At 49.0% G+C, this 19,964-nt stretch overlaps 1 protein-coding gene across 2 annotated transcripts in view; it reads left to right on the top strand.

The window, feature by feature from the left end:
* LOC146869128 (E3 ubiquitin-protein ligase TRIM39-like) overlaps positions 1–19,964 on the top strand; it is an 88,807-nt gene that overhangs the window by 12,138 nt on the left and 56,705 nt on the right. Inside the window, exons 2-3 of one of the 2 annotated variants that reach the window (XM_085626183.1) lie at positions 3,052–3,147; positions 11,950–12,180. In XM_085626183.1, coding sequence (XP_085482309.1) covers positions 3,052–3,147; positions 11,950–12,180 — 327 coding nt within the window. The remainder of the gene's footprint in view (positions 1–3,051; positions 3,148–11,949; positions 12,181–19,964) is intronic. The other variant, XM_085626974.1, reaches the window with a different exon arrangement.

Raw genomic sequence — 19,964 nt, 5'->3', positions numbered from 1 at the left:
CACCAGATTTTTTCAGAAAACTAGTCGCCTTCTGCAGGAAAATGAAAAAAGAGGTGACCTATTGGGCAAAACTTAAAGTCTTATTGGAACAAATGACTTTGAAAATAGACAATGAAAGTTGGACTTCATTTCTACAAAAAAAAAAAAAAAAAAAAACTGCAAATGTTTTTTAAAATATTTATTTAAATGAAATAAGCTTGTTGAATTTTACTTTTTTGTAAAGGTTTTAATTAACCATACACAATAAAATTTTACTTACTTACACTGCAGAGAGGTGCAGCAATGCAAGTTGTGGCACACGGGCTCACATGGGCACAGACACAGCAGAAGCGGTGCAGTAATGCAGGGTGTCTCACATGGGCACAGATGGGCACATATACAGCAGAAGAGGTGCAGTAATGCATGGTGTGACACATGGGCTCACATGGGCACAGACACAGCACAAGAGGTGCAGCAATGCAGGGTGTCACACATGGGCTCACATGGGCACAGACACAGCACAAGAGGTGCAGTAATGCAGGGTGTGGCACATGGGCTCACATGGGCTCAGACACAGCAGAAGAGGTGCAGTAATGCAGGGTGTGGCATGTGAGAAGTTGGCCTGGTATATGCTGTCCACTAGTTATAGTGGACACCTTGCACCAGTAAAATCTGGGTCTGTTCTGAGCTAGCGACTTACAGGAGGAGTTCAGTCTTTGTGGCGTTTAAGTTTAATACATTCGTGGACATCCAAGACTGGATGAGATCAGGGCAGGATTTAAGGCTGTGGTTGGGTGAGGATTTTTAAGGTAGAGTTGCGCATCATCTGCATTCTGATGGATCTTGATGTGTCTGTAAGGATGGATCCGAGAGATCCCACGTAGAGGTTAAAGATGATGGAGAAAGAATAGAACCCTGAGGCGCTCCGCTGGAGACAGTGAATTTCTGTGATCTTGTGGAACCTATTTGCATGAACAGATTCCAGTTGGTGATGTAGGATGGGATCTATTTAAAGGCAGTGCCTGAAAATCTCACTCATTTTTTCAAGGTATTGATCAGAGCTGGATGATCATCTGTGTCGAAGGCTACAGAGAGGTCCAGGAACGGGACCATAAGGTTGAGAGTGTTTCTTGTCGTTGACGAGGAGGGAGTTGTTGACTACTTGGAGTGTGGCTGTGTCAGGGCTGCAGCGTGGCATGAAGACAGATTGGTCCTCCTGTAGAAGATTACTCTGGCTGATGTGCCCCTGTAGAGTGTGGCAGCTGCTTTCTTGTTGATCTTCCCTACAGATGAAAGGTAGGTAATAGGTTAGACTTCTGTGAGGTCGGCCAGGCCCCGGGATGGCTTTTATAGCAGTGGAAAGATCTTAAGAGCGTCTGAGAGTGTTCCTTGGCTGAAGGAGATGCTGACAATGTGGTGCATTTTGATGACAGATGAAGGAAGGGTCTTCTTATGATCAGAGGTTCTCTAGACTAAAGTTTAGGATATCGGGGAGACCCATGTACAAGACTGGATTGAAGAAGATCCATTGACGGGTGTGGCAGTGGGGGATGGTTTGCAGTGGCGGGATTGTGGAAGTGGCAACAACGTTAGATATGATATGTTTATCTTGGGGAAGAGGAGTTTGATGGCATTGTATTTCTCGACTGATGCAGAGACTGTGGGTTCTGAGAGAGGTTTGGTTCACTGTTTGACAGCTTGAAGAGAGTTTTTCTTATGTTGATTGCCTCACTGATGGTGGTTTTGTAGAAAAAGGATTTAGCTGCTATGGTGAAGGATCTGCACTTCCTGTTTTTAGTAGGGTGTTTGACTTCTACGGTTTTCACACTCCGACATCTCTGGAGGGCTGAAGTGTTCTGGCATGTTTCAGAAGGCTGTTGGATGGAGTGGAGGGATATTTGTCTTCTAATTGGGTGCAGCTATTAGGAGACGCTGATAGAAAGTGATCTGACGTGTTGCCTTTGTGTTGGGTTGTTGATAAGTTCTGTTATTTCCAGTGTGTTGAGTAGTGTGTAGAAGGATTCCTTCATGCATTTTGTATTGGAGTTGCCAGGGAGGTGGAAGTCTCTGAGGAATGTGGGTGACTGCATTGGATGGAGGCAGAGGTGATGTCTGAAGTTTCTTCTGTTAAGTGCTTGCTTGGTCCGGGTCGTCTGTAGATCAGTTAAAAGGATGCTATTTAGGAGATTGATAGAGGGAAGTGGCAGGAGTGGAGTTTGAAAGAGTTGGGTATGGCAGAGTTTATAAGAGTGAGGGTCAGAATGTCCTGTGTGTAGCATTCTCCCCAGGCTGGGCACTCGCAAATGCCTACGCCACACACGGAGGGTAGATTTACACTCAACGTTCCAAACCTGTCTCCCTTTCCCTGCATTCGAACATTCATGTCTAAGTGTAGAGTCCATCTGAAGCCAAAAGGGTCCCGCCATTTGTAACTCACAAGATACCTCCCCCTTGGGTAAAAACTATCTCTCTGCTCCCCATCACCCCTTTGTTAAAAAACAAATTGCGAAGTCTAAATGTTTCCATGCAGTTAGTCTTAAAGTGTGCACAGTGGGCCCCGATACACGAAGGTAAACTTAGATGTTTGGTCTAAACTTAGGCCAAACGTCTGCGTTTACAACTCTGGGAATTCACAAACAATCCGAGTGCGGACTAAAAGATGGTACCTGTAAATGCCCTTTGTGAATTCCCAAAGTCATAACCTTAGACGTTTGGTCTAAGTTTAGACCATAAGTCTAAGTTTACCTTTCTGATTCGAGCCCAGTGTCTTTATCAAGTACAAGTGCCAGTGATGAAGCTAGTTTGCATGGAACAGGATTTCAGGTCCTTTCAGGCAAGAACAGGTCCAAAGAAGTGACACCGTGGTCTGTCTCCTTGGCTGTGATACTTGGGGCTGGTGCTTACAATCCTGATATGTGCGACTGGTACTTACAATCTGGATATGTTTGGGTGGTACTCACAATATTAATGTATGACTGGCACGTACAGTCTGCCCACATGGGGCAGAAACTCTAGTGAGTAAGACCGCACTCTACAGATCTACACTTATTTCTTGCGCTCTCATCTCTGCAGGTGAAACTTCAAGAGTGGCGGCGTCTTCTGAAGAAAGAGGCGGAATATATTCTGGAGTCGAAACTCAAGGAAGAGGAACAATATAAAACCATGAGGGTGAGTGGCTGCAGGGAGTGCTGTGTCTCTGTGTGTCTGTATGTGTCCATGCCCATGTCTTTGTAAGGACACACAGCGGCTGATGAGTGACCCTACAGACTGCGACAAGGGTTCCACCTGATAAATCTACTGACCAGAGTCACTGTGCTTGGATATTGGGGCTGATATCGACAAGGGTCCATCCTAAAATAAATAAAAACAAGAATTACTTTCTGACCTTAAGATAGCACTTACATACTTACATGGTGCGTGTTAGTGTATATGTGCACAAGTGTGGCATTATTTGGCTGTAAATATGTACCAGTGTGTGTGTGCGTGTGCATGTATGCATGTTTATGCTTAGGTGTTCATGTATGGATGGTCCTGGAGTTATTCATGGGAGTGCATGCATGTCTGCACATATCTATATTTGTGTGTTTTTGTGGGCATGGATGAGTTTTCTGTGTATGCATGTATATATTGCGATTCATAGATGCATGTGCTCATATGGGTACATGTGTGTTTGAAGGTTGGGTAAGCTTTAGTTTGGATTTATTGGTTGTGGGTTTGTACTTGCATATTTGAATGCCTGTCTAGGGGTTTTCATATCGCAAAGTCTGGTGGTATTTATGAGTTTGCAAATGCAAATGCATGTGCATCTGTATGTGTGTGTGCGTCTGTGAGCTTGTGTATTCATAGGTCGGGAGTTATACATCATTGAGATTATGTAAGCATCTCTGTGTCAGTATGTATATGTATGGGTGTGCCAATGTGAGAGTGTGGATTTGCGGGGGTTGTGTATGCACGGTCTGGAGATGTTCATCTGTGTTGTACTACGGTCTATGGATATTTGTGCATCTGTATGAGTTTGTGCCTCTGTGAGTTGGTGTATGCGTGGATCTGGAGTTATCTATCCACCCATCGAGCAAGCACGGTGTAAGACTCTTCCTAAACCAAGGATTTAGTAATGTAATCGTGCTCCGGTGTTGTTTATACATCATCAGCCACTGACCGTGGACATTCTCTGTTCTGCTCAATCCTCATTGCAAGGTTTTCCTGCAACAGTCTATTTAATCGGTCATATTTGATGCCTTTATTAGACCTCTCTTACAGGGATAGGACATGGCTGATTGGAATGTCCCAGGATAATTAGTGCACTTAACCCTGTCTCAGGCTGGAAGAAAGGGCAGGCCTGTAACGTGGACGCACAACTAGCAGAGACACACATTTATCACCGCTCTGACACGGCCGCTGGTCGCGATATTTAAGTGTTGCATAGGGGTGTCTGTAGTGATAGAGTTAACAAGGGTGTCATTGCCATAAACATTTCATGGTAAGTGTTTAACTCACAGTTTTTCCTAAAATACACTCTTTACTCTGCAATGATTGTTACCTCACATGTCACTATGCCGCCTGATAGTACTGACAACTGAGTGACGCGTTCATTGCTGCAAAGTGCTTGTCACCAGATCATAGCCCTGCACAGGCACTGCCAGACCATAATCAATCAATCAATCAAAACATTTGTATAGCGCACTACTCACCCGGGGGGTCTCAAGGCGCTGGGGGGGGGGGGGGGGGGGGGCGCTACTGTTCAAATAGCCAGGTCTTGAGTTGCTTTCTGAAGGCGAGGTGGTCTTGGGTCAGCCGAAGGCGGGCGGGGAGGGAGTTCCATGTCTTGGCTGCCAGGTAGGAGAAGGATCTTCCTCCGGCGGTGGCTCTGTGGATGCATGGCACGGCGGCGAGGGCGTGGCTGGTTGATCATAGCTGGCGTGTGGGCGTGTAGAACGCCAGGCGGTTGTTGAGGTACTTGGGGCCCAGGTCGTGGAGGGCCTTGTGTGCGTGGGTGAGGAGTCTGAACGTGATCCTCTTGCTGACGGGGAGCCAGTGCAGGTCTATCAGGTGCCTGGAGATGTGGTTGTGTCGGGGGATGTCCAGGACGAGTCATGCGGAGGCGTTCTGTATGCGCTGGAGTCTTTTCTGTAGTTTGGCTGTGGTTCCGGCTTAGAGGGTGTTTCCGTAGTCCAATCGGCTGGTGACGAGTGCCTGGGTGACTGTCTTCCTGGTTTCGGTGGGGATCCAACGGAAGATCTTACGGAGCATGCGCAGGGTGTTGAAGCACGATGAAGAGACGGCGTTGACTTGTCTGGTCATCGAGAGGGAGGAGTCCAGGATGAAGCCCAGGTTGCGTGCGTGGTACGTAGGTTTGGGAGTGGTGCCCAGGGCAGGGGGCCACCAGGAGTCGTCCCAGGCGGAGGGGGCTGATCCCAGGATGAGGACTTCATCCACTCAGCGACGTCTTTCATCCCTTCGTGTAGGCTGGCTCTGGCGGTGGCGGCGTCGTTGGTGAGGGAGAGGATCAGCTGGGTGTCATCGGCATAGGAGATGATGTTGAGGTTGTGTTGGCGTGCGATGTCTGCGAGAGAGCTCATGTAGACGTTGAAGAGGTCGGGCTGAGTGATGATCCTTGTGGTACGCCGCAGATGACTTCGGTGGCCTCGGATCTGAACGGGGGGAGGCGGACTCTCTGGGTTTTGCCGGCGAGGAACGAGATGAACCACTCCAGTGCCTTCTCTTGGATTCCGATGTTGCTGAGGCGCTGTACTAGGGTGCGCTGGCAGACAGTGTCGAATGCCGCAGAGAGGTCCAGGAGGATGAGGGCATCTGTTTCCCCGTTGTCTAGCAGGGATCTGGTGTCATCGGTGGCTGCGATCAGGGCGGTTTCGGTGCTGTGGTTGGCTCGGAAACCGGACTGCGATGGGTCGAGGGATCCGTTCGTCTCGAGGAAGGCGGCGAGCTGTCTGTTGACTATCTTCTCGATAACTTTGGCAGGAAAGGGGAGGAGCGAGATGGGGCGGAAGTTCTTGAGGTCGGTGGGGTCCGCTGTTGGTTTCTTCAGTAGGGCGCTGAGCTCTGCATGCTTCCAGCTCTCCGGGAAGAAGGCGGTGGTGAAGGAGACGTTGATGATGTCCCGGAGATGGGGTGCAATGATGGAGTCGGCTTTGTTGAAAACGTGGTGGGGGCAGGGGTCGGTTGGTGATCCGGAGTGGATGGTGTTCATCGTTCGGGTGGTGTCTTCGGTGCTGCTAGGGGTCCAGTTGCAGATGGTGGTGGTGGGGGGCGTTGGTTCGGTGGTTGGGCGCGCGGTTGGTGTGCCGAAGCTGTTGTGTATGTCGGTGATCTTGCGGTGGAAGAATGAGGCGAGTGAGTCGCAGAGGTCTTGCGAGGGGGTGATGTCGTTGTCTCCGGCGTTGGGGTTGGAGAACTCTTTGACGATGCTGAAGAGTTCCTTGCTGTTGTGGGTGTTGTTTTCCAGTCGTTCTTTGAATGTTGACCTTTTGGTGGTGCGGATCAGCTGGTGGTGTATGCGGGTGGCGTTCTTGAGGGCAGTCATGTTTTCTGTGGTTTGGTCGTGGCGCCAGGCTTTCTCGAGGGTGCGGCAGTTCTTCTTGGAGCTTTTGAGTTCGTCGGTGAACCAAGAGGCTTTCTTGCTGCTGGGTCTGCGGGGGGGGGTCTTCAGAGGTGCGAGGTCATTAGCGCAGTCGGTGAGCCACTAAGTGAAGATGCGGGCTGCTACGTCGGGGTCCGTTGCGCTGACGGGGTCCGTTGCGCTGACGGGAGGGTTCCGTCTGAGGGAGGTGGTGAGCTGGTCTGTGGTGATCCTGATCCAGCTCCTGCGGGGAACCTGTTGCGGGTGGTGGTGGGTCGTGGTTATCCTGAAGCTGAAGTGGACGCAGCTGTGGTCAGTCCAATGGAGTCCGGTGGAGTGGCTGAAGGAGATGTCCTTGCTGGAGGAGAAGACTGGGTCGAGCGTGTGGCCGGCGTAGTGGGTGGGGGTGTCGACCAGTTGCTTGAGTCCGAGGTTGGCGAGGTTGTCCAGCAGGGTGGTGGTGTTGCTGTCATTGTTGTTCTCCAGGTGGAAGTTGAGGTCCCCCAGGAGGATGTAGTCTGAGGAGACGAGGGCGTGCGGGCTAATGAAGTCTGCGATGTCTCCGCTGAATTGTGTGCGTGGTCCCGGGGGTCTGTAGATGAGGGTGCCTCTGAGGGTGGTCTTTGGGTCGGTGTGTATCTGGAAGTGGAGGTGCTCGGCGGCTGTGAACGTGTCGTCGTGGTTTGTCGAGATGCGGAAGATGTACTTGTGGACGATGGCGATGCCTCCTCCGGTCTTGTTTACGCGGTCCTTCCGGGCGATCTTGTATCCGTCCGGGATGGCTATGGCGGGTGCAGAGGAGGCGTTCATCCAGGTTTCCGTGAGGAAGGCGACGTCTGGTGAAGTTGTGTCGAGCAGGTTCCAGAGTTAGACGGCGTGTCCGTGGACGGAGCGGGTGTTGAGCAGGATGCACTTGAGGTGGTTGTTGCTGGTTCTCGTCGCTTTCACAGGTGCGGTGCAGGGCCGGAGGCAGGTGAAATAGCAGGCTTGGCAGGTGAAGGGTCCGTGGGTGCGTTTCGGGGTGGCTCGATAGCAGGCGGGGTTCAGGCCGGGTTTGAGTGCGTTGAGGGTGGTGGCGTCGTAAGTCCATCGTGTGGGTCGGCAGACAAGGGGGCCAGGGGTCCTGGCGCGGTCCAGGCGCGGACGCCTCAAGGGTAATGATCATGTTGGTTGAGGTCATTTGCCTCTAGTGTCCTGGGGTCTGTCCTACTATAGCTCAAAACTGAGCCAAGGACATCCCTTTCTGCACTTGATTCTCACGATAGTGAGATCGAGCAGTCAAAGTCTTTTCACTGAAGTAGAGGGCGAGGCAAGCATTCAGAACTAAACAGTCAACCTAAAGACACAATAATGTAATGTCTACCCCTGCTCTTATTTTTAGTAAGAAATAAAGTCATTTTAGGGTTGCAATGTACAATCCCCCAAAAAGTTTAGCGTCATCTCTGGTGCCCTTTACCCTCTATAGGAGTTCTAATGTCTATACTATGTCAAGAAGTCAAGCCCCTTTTCAAGAAATCTTACAATGACACCAGCAAACTCAAGAACTACCATCCCATCTCTCTGTTCCCCATTTCCACAAAAGTCCTCAAAAAGGCCATCAACCATCAACTCGAGATCAACAATCCTCTTGACCTTTCCCAATCTGGATTCCGCACGACCACAGCACTGAAACCGCCCTGATCGACGCCACTAATGACATTAGATCCCTGCTCGACTGGGGAGAAACAACAGCCCAGATCCTTCTCAACCTCTCAGCAGCATTCAGCACTGTATCCTACCACAACCTATACCCGATCTGTTCCTGTTTAGGAAGGCTCTAAAAACCTTCCTATTTTCCACAGTTTAAACTCTTTTCTGTTGGAGTCTTCCCAATGTTTGTTGTGTCGTGTCACCATCTCCTTAGCGCTGGGACGCCTCTTGGCTGCGGCATCTGTGCGCTCTATAAGATTATATAACATAACATAACATAACATAACAACCTTATCAACAGGCTTTATCACATCAAAACCTAAGGAGATTATCAAGCCTGCCGCGATCCGTATATCGGATGTGGCAGGGGCGGTACTGCCTCACCCGGCAGGAAGCTGCTTGGCATTTTAGTGTTTGTGCCTACAGCCTTCCTGCCGTCGGTTCACTTACCTTCTACTTCCAGGTCATTACACGCCATGTTCAGCCTCCTCAGCTGTGTTTTCATCGGCTTTCTCTCTTGCTTTACGGTATCGTGCGTGGCCGTTCCCGCTCAGCTCCTGAACATCCCTGCAGAGACAAGAAAGGAAAACCAGGACATTCAAAGGACCACATTTTCCAGTCTCCTTGGTGGTAACACACTCTGCGTTTAATTGATGATAATTTCTGCATGAAACTACACTTATCAGATCACAGTACTCAGCCTCAGGAGTCCGCCATTCTGGCACATGGTGGTGATAATCCTAAGGACAAAATGTAAGAGCCATAATAATGCTTGTCTCTAAAACACTAAAGAATTAAGTCCACGGAAACTTACTAAGGCTCTATATATTTTTAGGCTGCGCTGAGCCAGCGCATGCGCTGCGAGAAATTTAGTGAGTGGCTTTTGAAAGTGCTTCTACAGGCTCTTCCTGGCCTCAAGCTTGCGTGCGCGCGCACGCGCGCAGCCGCCATGTGGGTTTCTGTCAAGGCACATTATGCCTTGTGTGCCTCTCACGGGGGGTGGCGGGTGTTGGGTGGTGGGTGGGGGGTGGAGGAGGTGGGGGTGTGAGTGTGTGTGTCTGTCTGTCTGTCTGTCTTTGTGTCTTTGTTTTCCCCCTGACTAGAAATGCCAATGGTGAGGTTTGCTTGGCTCGTACATTTTTACACAAAGATCTTCCCCGACCCTACACTTTAATGAATTTGCATAGGCAGCAGAGAACACTTGACATTAACACTATTAGGGTGTTTTTTAATTTACATTCCTTCCCATCCGGAATCCACTCGGCGCCCGTGCCCGGAGTTCAGTGGTGAAGATGCGCATTCACTCATAGTGTGTTGCATGGCACGTGATTTTTCTGAACACTAGCATAACTTTGTAGGCTACGCTTTGGTTGTTGAGTTTGGACGCTATTTATACTATAGATGCCTTTGGACTTTTCCTTGCCTGTTCTACACTTGCATGTGATTACAATGAGGCATTATGGGACTTACAGTCCCACTTGTTTCAACATGCTATTCATGAATTGGCACTTGAGATCCTAAACACACATTATGTGTCACATTTCGAAAGTCTGGCATATGTTCTATTGACCTTAAGCTTCAATCGCGCCTACTTGTTTATATTTAACTCGGCATTGAGCAGCCATGCATTTTATTTCAATTACAAGTGTGTTTTACGGCTTTAGCGTTGAGCGGTTTCTATGCTAATTAAGGGATCAGCTGTACTTAATCCTATCTCCCTGACGCCTCATGTTTACGCAGCACGCTTCATTTTTAAATGTTATATGAAAGGGGTTTGCGCAATTTTTAAAGATTTATGACGACAGCAGATGTTCTTATATAATGAAATCGATACATTTCCACTACAATTGTCAATTCTATACATTGCATGTATATTTCAGTGGTCCAATGATGCACTTTGCAGTTAATGGATTTATGTTAAATGCACTATGCGTTTTTATAATTGCGTAGTTCTTATTATGACCACTTATTTTACCGAATGTTTTTCACGTGTATGTATTTTGCGTGCACTTTCTCTCAGTTTTAATCCATGTGTATCTGTTTTCAAAAAGTTGGAACCAAGATCTGTTTTCTATGTCTATGATAGTGACATAGTATAAATGTTCAAAGTAAATGGCGCTCACCAGATTGAACAAGCATTGGCATAGCCAATAGGTCTCGCTTTTGGGACCTTATAGGTGTTTAACCATGCAAGAGTTAATGTTGTTTCACCAAGGATATTGTGCCGCATAACTAAATACTTATAAGGTCCCAAAGGCGAGACCTATTGGCTATGCCAATGCTTGTTGTATTATGTTTTTGACCTTTTTTTGACTAGAAGAGATACACAGTTGGAAATTGTATATAGAAGTTCGTTTTACCTTTGATTCCATTTTTTCTACTTTTCTAGTCTGTAGTTTGAGCCTTCTATTGTCCCACAGACAGAAGGCTACAAGGTATACTTAACTCTCACACATGTACATAGGATCTATGGTGTTCTTGATTCCTGTTGCCACATAAACCTTTATTCTCTATTCTTATTCCCTTACATTGTATAATACTTCATTATATGCAGTCATTTGCCTACTTAACGGAAGAGGGGATTTACTCAGGTTTTCTTACACTAGTAATAAGCAATATAGACACGTGCTGTTTAGAACCTATCGTAATAGCAGATTCACTGATTGCAACTTCATTTCCTTTTTACTCAGAAGGCATATAGAATATATCTGGATAACATAAACATCTCTGCACTGACTCCGTAGGACCTGTGACCTTTGTCTTTCCATCCCCTCTTCCCCCATTTAACCTAGATTGCCTTTGACTAGTGTTGGGCTGTCTCGGTGGTGGGTAAAGTTGGAAACTTACCTCGGGAAATCCCTATCGCTGGTGTCAAAACTAAGGTGAGATCTGGCAGAGATGCTGTCAAATGGATCTCATCCTCCCTCACCGGAAGACGCCAGAGAATCCACCTACCACCTTTCACCTCAGAACCAAGAACATCATCTGCGGCGTCCCTCTGCCCTTCTCTGTTCAACATCTACATGACTCCCTAGGCCAACATCAGCATAACTCACCGAATAAACATCATATTATACGCTGACAACACCTAGCTCATCCCCCGACTATAAGAAGACCCCTCCACCATGAAGGCCAACTTCCAAAGATGCAGGATTGGCATCGCCTACTGGATTAAAAAAAACTACCTAAAACAACACAGACAAGACGGAAGTTATGATCTTTGGGAACAGCACCTCTCCTTGGAACGACTCCTGGTGGCTGAACAAACTAAGAACAGCACCCGCTCCAACCGTTCAGGCTTGCAACCTTGGCATCTTCCTGCCCCCCCTCATTTAAATTCTATTGTGCTAGTCACATCCACTCACACTTGACTTCAGCCAGTCTCCACTCAGCCTGTCTCTGGGTCTTTGACTGTCTCTGCCTGTGGTGGGTGCGCTCCCTTGCACTTTCTTCATGGATCTAACTTCTCTGCAGCCTCACAAATTCTGCCCTCCCCACAGTTTGTAAGGTGTCTGAGGACAGGGGAGGGGGCAGGAGTGGGAGAAGGATGTAAGACAGTAAAAGTGAAGGTAGTAAGAGGCTGCAGTTCAGAAATTAGGAGAAGCACGCAAGTGTTCTGATTTTTTAAAGTAGCTATTAACCCCTCGACCCTCCCCCTGAACTTTTTAATATCTAACCAGCTTTTGTGTCTTTGCTTATGACAGGACAAGTTAAGAACTGAGAAGAATAACATTGAATCTGGGTTTGAAAAACTGCGGCAACTCCTGAAAGAACACGAGCAAACACTTTGTGAAAAACTGGAGGAGATGGAGAAGAAAATTACCATGGTAGAAAATGCAAATATCACCAAACTGTCCAATCAAATCACCTCTCTCAACGCCTTGATAACAGTAATAGAAAAGAAGTGTGAGGAGCCTGCATGGGAACTCCTGAAGGTGAGATATCAATCAATCAATCAATCAATCAATCTACTTGGATTTGTAGAGCACGGCTAATCACCCGTGAGGGTATCCCGGCGCTGGGCTCTTGCTGGGATCAGTTGAAAGCCAGGTCTCGATTCCTTTTCTGAAATCAGGGAGAGAGGATGATGTTCGGAGGTGCAGGCGAGGTCGTACCAGGACTTTGCAGTGAGGTAGGAGAAGGAACGTCCTCCACTGTTGCTTCGGTGGATGTGGAGTGAGGGAGAGGGAGGTGAAGGGCAGGTGTCTGGAGGGTTTGTGGAAGTTCAGGCATTGGTTGATGTATGCTGGTCTTTGGTCGTGGACGGCCTTATAGACGTCGGTCAACATCTTGAATTGGGATCTTTTACGGATGGGGAGCCAGTGGAGGTTCCTGGGGTGGGGGGATGTGGTTCCTCCCGGGGAGGTCCAGGATGAGTCTGGCAGTTGAGTTCTGTATCGTCTGGAATCCATTCAGGAGTTGGATGATGAGTCCTGCGTAGAACGGGTTGTCGTAGCCCAGCCAGCTGGTGACTAGAACTTGAGTGACCGCTTACCTGGTGTTGATGGGGAGCCATCTGAAGATCTTTTGGAGCATGTGGAGGGTGAGGAATCAGACGGAGGAGACTGCATTGATCTGGTCTTTCATGGTGAGTTTGCTGTCCAGGGTGATGCTGAGGTTGCGTGTGTGGTCTGTCGGTGTGGGTGTGCGTCTGAGTTAGGAGGGCCATCAGGTGTCGTTCCACAGTGAGGTGTTATTCCCAGAATATCAGCACTTTCGTCTTATCCATGTTAAGCTTCAGGCAGATGGTCTTCATCCAGTCAGTGACGCTCGTCATGCAGTTGTGGGAGATGGCCCTGGTGGTGGAAGGGTTTTCTGTGAGCGAGAGGATGGGCATCGTCTGTGTAGGATATGATGTTGAGGCCGTAGGTTCTGACGATGTCGGCCACAAGCGTCATGTATGTGTTGAACAGGGTGGGGCTGACTCGAGCCGCCGTGAAGGACGCCGCAGATTATGCTCTTGGGTTCCGAAGCGGAGGGTGGTTGGAAGATCTTGTGGGTTCGTCCTGTGAGGAAAGATGTGATCCATTTGAGGGTGTCTGCCTGGATCCAGATGTGGTGGATTCTTTTGATGAGGGTGTCGTGAGAACGCTGCTGAGAGGTTGAGAGGGATCACAGCCGCTGTCTCCCCACGGTTGAGGAGGGACCTACTGTCATCGGTGGTCAGGGCAGTCTCTGTGCCGTGGTGGACGTGGAAGGTAGTTCAGGAGGTGTCCAGCAGATTGCTGCTCTCCAGGTGCTCTGTGAGTTGGTGATTGATCCCCTTCTCAGGGACTTTGGCTGGGAAGGGGAGCAGAGAGATGGGGCGGTAGTTTTTGAGTTTGCTGGGGTCGGCGGAGGGTATCTCGAGGAGCGGTCTGACCTCTGCATGTTTCCATTGATCAGTAAAGGTGGCTGTGTTGATGAATGCGTTGAGAATAGAGGTGGTGGGGGCAGGGGTCCGTGGGTGCTCCAGAGTGGATGGAGTTCATGGTGGCTGTGGTGCTCTGTGTGGTGAGCGGATGGTTGGGTGTGGCATCAGTTGACATGAGGAGGCTGTAGAGGTCGTTGTTAATGCAACACACCAGGCAATACCAGTGACCGTAATTAACATGGAAATGAAGGAGCAAATTGTGAAAAAAGCTGAGCCAGCATCTTAGAGAATTGAAAATATTTCTGTTCTAAAGCAGTTACTTTTTTCCTGAGACAGATGGCCACTTACGTTTGCGTTCACCGATCTTTTGTTAGGGTGAACAGCTATATAACTAGGCATTTGGAATAAGTAGTGAAAAGTTCACTGTTTTTTTTCCGCCCCAGATAAAGATTGCCACAGAAAACGCTTTAGTTTGAAGAAGAGTGACCATTATATATCACAAGTAACCCTTGGTCATTTTACAGAGTGTGTGACATGAAAGTCCGCAAACTAGATTATCATGAAACCATGAACAGCAACCAAATTCCTCACCAATGTGGCTTATGGTGGGATAGAGGCGTAAACCTCCTTAATCTGTCACTTTTGATAGTGATGCGCTGCTCAGTTAGGTTGATTCGTTTACAACCCAGAAGCTTCCTGAGAAATAGCTCCATGTATAGGGCACTAGAGTGGAAGAAGCAACATGCAATCATTTTGTAAACAAACAGACCAACTGGCACATAAGCGCCAGACTGCTCCCCACTGTTATGCAACAGGGACATCCCTCCGAGGGTGGCAGAGAGCATCCCTCCGAGGGCAACAGGGAGCATCCCTCCGAGGGCAACAGGGAAAATCCCCCCGAGGGCGACCAGGAGCCTCCCTCTGAAGGCAACAGGGAACATCCCTCCGAGGGCGACAGGGAACATCCCTCCGAGGGTGGCAGAGAGCATCCCTCCGAGGGCGACGGGGAACATCCCTCCGAGGGCGACAGGGAGCATCCCTCTGAGGGCGACAGGGAACATCCCTTCGAGGGCGACAGGGAGCATCCCTTCGAGGGTGACAGGGAGCATCCCTCTGAGGGCGACAGGGAACATCCCTCCGAGGGCGACAGGGAGCATCCCTCCGAGGGCGACAGGGAACATCCCTTCGAGGGCGACAGGGAGCATCCCTTCGAGGGTGACAGGGATCATCCCTCCGAGGGTGGCAGAGAGCATCCCTCCGAGGGTGGCAGAGAGCATCCCTCCGAGGGCGACGGGGAACATCCCTCCGAGGGTGGCAGAGAGCATCCCTCCGAGGGTGGCAGAGAGCATCCCTCCGAGGGCGACGGGGAACATCCCTCTGAGGGTGGCAGAGAGCATCCCTCCGAGGGTGGCAGAGAGCATCCCTCCGAGGGTGACAGAGAGCATCCCTCCGAGGGTGGCAGAGAGCATCCCTCCGAGGGCCACGGGGAGCATCCCTCCGAGGGTGGCAGAGAGCATCCCTCCGAGGGCGACAGGGATCATCCCTCCGAGGGTGGCAGGGAGCATCCCTCCGAGGGTGGCAGAGAGCATCCCTCCGAGGGTGGCAGAGAGCATCCCTCTCTGGTTCCACAGCCAGTTCTGAAACAGTCTAAGTTGAAGTAGTTTATAATGACCATGACCTGTCAATGTTGGTACAAACATGTAAATTACCAGTTAATCCAAACACACGTTCAAATGCCATTTCAACTTCTAGGAAAATAATAGATAGTAAAGCTATGTTTCCCTGGGTGACCAATTTGGGAATCAAGCCCACCATCACCAGTGTAGCTAAAAGTTTGGCGTATAGATTTGGGTGAGTGATGAGAAATGAAATGGGACCAATAAGACCCACAGTCCAGGGGAGGCTCATCCGTCTCACAAGAGAGGACCACTCTTGCCCCCTGCTAGAATGATGGACCTGGACCCGTTGATAGGACCTCGCGACTCATTTTAGGATGCTGTACCGTGACCTTTTGATGTAGCCTCTCTTACAAATACAGGAAGATGACTCCTGACCTGGTGATGAACCTCTTGTGTCAGTTGAGGCCGATGGCCCATGACCTGTTGATGAACTCAAACTGTCCTATATGTTTGGGTTATCTGATGATAGTGGTCCTGCGCTTGCTCCTTCCCTCTAAGTCAGTAATTCTACTATCTTAGATTTTCAATAGACAAGACACAGATGTGGGGAGAAGTGCCCTACAACAGAAGACTCCTCTATTCTATAGGCAGCCGACAGCTCCTCTGTTCTATAGGCAGCTGACAGCTCCTCTGTTCTATAGGCAGCCGACAGCTCCTCTATTCTATAGGCAGTCTACAGCTCCTCTATTCTATAGGCAGCCGACAGCTCCTCTGTTCTATAGGCAGCCTACAGCTCTGCTTGCAGGGGTCCTTTCCAGGTTGCCCTCACCTGTGAGGAAGCGGCGGTCAGGCATCGTGGCTCTGGACCTGGTTCAATGTTTACAACTGTGAACCCCGTGTGCGCTGTAGTTGCTATATTGATTCACATCAAATGACTGCACCTCGGAGACCGCTCTCGAGGACCAGCATTTGTGATATAATACTCTGTGACATCAGAGCTTTTGGGAAGAGCTGAACATAAGGAGGCGCTTAAGTTTGGAGAGAGCCCTGGTGGAGCGGGGCTCTGGGTTCAGCTGTTGGGGGCATTAGCTGGCAAGCTGCATTCTACTCCCGTGTCCCGCTGGTGATTTCGTTGGTCCTCCTGCCGCTGCAGCACCTTCCATCAGTGCAGCGCGGCCGAAGGGGGGACTGCAGCTACCAGGAGCTTTTGCAGGGAAAGCTGCCACCGCCCACACCGCGCCCGGAGGCGCTTAAGTTTGGAGAGAGCCCCCGCGTCGTGGGACCGCGCGCGGGCTAAGCCCGGGCAAAGGGCGGGCCCTCTGTGGCCATCAGTGGCCAGAGGAGGCTGGGCTGGGCCACCCCCCTTGGATTTTCAATCAGGTACTTTTGTATAACTTTGTTCTTATTACTAAGCCACAACTTTTCAGCCTAGGACTTTGGACATTGCACAATATCTGTGTACAGCGGACTACGGACTCCTCTTGTAAGGGGCTTAAAACGAATTAAACTGTCAATAAAAGTAGGGTTGTCCAGCATCACCCAATCACCCCGCTGTGAGCTTATTGGGAGGCAGGGAATAGCGCAGATTATTGTACCATGGCTACCAAACCCAAAACGCGCTCTACCAAGGGGAAACTACGCACACCACTCATTCCTACAAAAATGGGGCTTGACCCCAACACTCCAGTAGGACACACTGCGCCACCAACTGCAATAGATTTAATGCTAAGGAAGGTCATTGGGTTTGTTAATGGGGAGATTGAGCGCACACAGAGGCGCTTATCGATGACACCTACAAATATTCCCCTTACACCTATACAAACCACACCAATACAAACCACACATTTAAACTCTTGTGAAACCTCACATAATGGCAGCCTGGACGTCTCACCTGAAGCTGTCCCTTGTGGCCAACTGATAACAGACGCTGGGCCATTCCCCGATAAGGTTGAAAATAGAACATTCAGAACTAGAAACAGAAGTAAAAAACGGGGCACCAAGAATATACATATCAGAAAACTGAAACCGCCCAGTGGGGGCGGTAAGGCACATACAACAGATGATGAGGTTGTGGAAATAGAAGCTCCATGTCCCTTAATTCCTCCGGGGTGGTTGAACCCTGTAATTGCCGACCTCCAAAAACATCTTGAGGCTTTCATTGTTAGCCAAATAAAACCACTAGTTAGTAAGTTAGACAAAATTGCCAATGAACTGCAAAAACAGGGCAAGACGAAGGAGTCCACAAATTCCAATCTCATTGGAAATGCCACACAAGCAGTGACCACCTTAACACGGCAAATTCCAGCCAACAATAACTGTGTAAGTAATGAGCAATGCTCTATTGTACAAGTCCATGCATTGCCCAAAGCCTCAGCTCACCTTGAGGAAAGAAGTATTCAAAAAGGTGGGAATTATGACACCCATAAACCCCAGATGCAGCCCAATCCAACTCAGACACAGACAGGGAACCTCGCAACTCATAGCCTGAAAGATAATTACCAGGCAGGACGGGAGCGAATGGATAGATGCCCCCCCCCCCCCCCCCCCCCTTCCACGGGTAAATTTACCTCTTGAAGCAAGTCCCTATGTTGTTGAGTTTGCCGGGGTACCTGAACTAAGGATGGGTCAGAAAGAGTCACATATGGAACTTAAAAACAAGATCATTAACTGGTTGAACATACATAGGCCATTACAAGGGGAGGAACCTGGAGAAATCCTACATGTTAGGAGAGCAAATTGGATTGGCAGTAGAAGGAAAGATATTGAAGGGAACTGCATTATTGCAAACTTTAGGAACCCGAACCTAGTGGGGTACATACTGGGCAATCATAATAGGAATGCGACCAGCACTATACGATCCATGCCACTAGGGTACTTCTATCCCAGAAATTGTGTCACTTACCCCTTCTTTCACACACAGGGAAGAAGGGGCAGAGGAGCAGATGGGTACCGGGCAAGGAAATATGAACACAGTGGCCTGCCAATATTAAATCAGGGTGGCCCACAGTGGACAAATAGATTCAGCCCCTTACAGTCCCTGGACGAAAACGATTGACTACCCCAACTAGAGATGCATCAGGAGGGGATGGAAAGAAGGATGTCCACTGATATCAGTGAACTAGCACCCCGGGGAAGTCACCAGCCGAAGGGGCTGGCAGTAACCCCTTTAAAGCAGGGCGGGGAGAAACAGGAGATCACCCCAGTAAGGAGGGATGTAGTCAGACTAAACGCCCAGGGTTCAAATGTTGTGAGGGTGTTAGGGGGAAGGGGGAATATAATGTCCTGGAATATAGCAGGCCTAGCCCGAAAATTTGAAAATGTAGATTAGAGAAACCATCTACGTGGGTTTCATATATTAGCTCTACAGGAGACCTGGGCGGTTAAGTTCCATCTCTATCACTTAGAGGGCTATAAGTGTTTCTTTGTCCCAGCCCAGGAAAGTAGAGCAGGAAGGGCGAGGGGAGGGCTAGTGTTGTACGTGGATATTAATCTTAAGGGAAGATGGACATTACCATCTTGGACATCACACACCCTTCAAGCAGTAACATTCCAAGGGCAAGGGCTGAGGGTACAGCTGTTCAATATCTACAATTCAGGTCCTATAAATGGTAGGAACGCTGTCCTGCAGGAACTAGATGCTAGACTCATCCAAGAAGCTGATCAAAGGAAGGGGGGGGGGAGAACCAATTGTGTTACTGATGGGAGACTTAAATTGCCACCTCTGCCCAAACCTGCTACCGGTATCTGTAGACTGGGCCGTTTGCCCGGTCACGAAGGGGCCACACTTTGAGCATAGCACTGAGGGAACAACACTAACGAAATTAATTGGCACCCACACGCTAGCACACACGATTGATTTGATAGTCCCGGGTCCAGAGGGCACCCTTGTGCCAACTTTTAAAGGAAGAGGATGCTCCTCCATTATGGATTTCATATTGATATCCCCCTTTGCAAAACATTGTATTATAGAGGCCAGTACTAAATGGAGTACCTTTAGTGACCATAATCCCTTGGTTTTAGAATTACTTTACAATGGCCACTTGGAAATGAATAAACAAGTGGATATCAGTCTACGGCCAACAGACCAGGGGAGGCGTTTAACGTGGGCGATAATTAATGCCAGGAATTTTACACAACACTACTTGTAAAAGGTAAAAAGTATGTCGTAGACTGCCTAGACCCTAAGATAGGGGGAGTTGATCTAGTCGCGTCCTTCGGGGAACTGACAACACTGGCTGATAAATTATTAGAAGTAAAAGGTCCTAGAAAGACAGGCACACAGCCAAGATGGTTCGATACTAATTGCTCTCGAGCATTAAGAAATCTAAAATCAAGCCTCAAAGCTAACCCTAGGGACAAAGTTGAAGTGGCCAAGTGTAGACAAATTTATAAAATTAAGATAAAAGAAAGAAAGGCTACCCTACAAGCAGAAGTCTGGGCTGATTTAAGAGAGGCAGGTGAAAACAGGGACTTCACAGAAGTCTGGAGGATCATTAATAGGCCCTGTTTCCAGGATAGTAGTGCCCCGGTCATTAGCACAAAAATCCTCCCTCAACAATGGGTGACTCATTTTGAGGGTCTCTACAACCACTCTAAAGACACAAAACAAGAAGGGGGCTGGGATGGCGCACGGAGTCTAGAAATAGATCTCTCACTAACAGAGGTCATTAAGGCAATTCAAGGGTTGACACCGAACAAAGCTCCAGGGCCCGATGGGACACCCCCAGATTTATACCGAAGTAACATC

Source organism: Triturus cristatus, chromosome 1_1 (assembly GCF_964204655.1).
Source record: "Triturus cristatus chromosome 1_1, aTriCri1.1, whole genome shotgun sequence".
In the NCBI taxonomy this organism is placed as follows: Eukaryota; Metazoa; Chordata; class Amphibia; order Caudata; family Salamandridae; genus Triturus; species Triturus cristatus.
The sequence above is the reverse complement of the archived record's forward strand: the minus strand, read 5'-3'. Positions and strand labels throughout refer to the sequence as shown.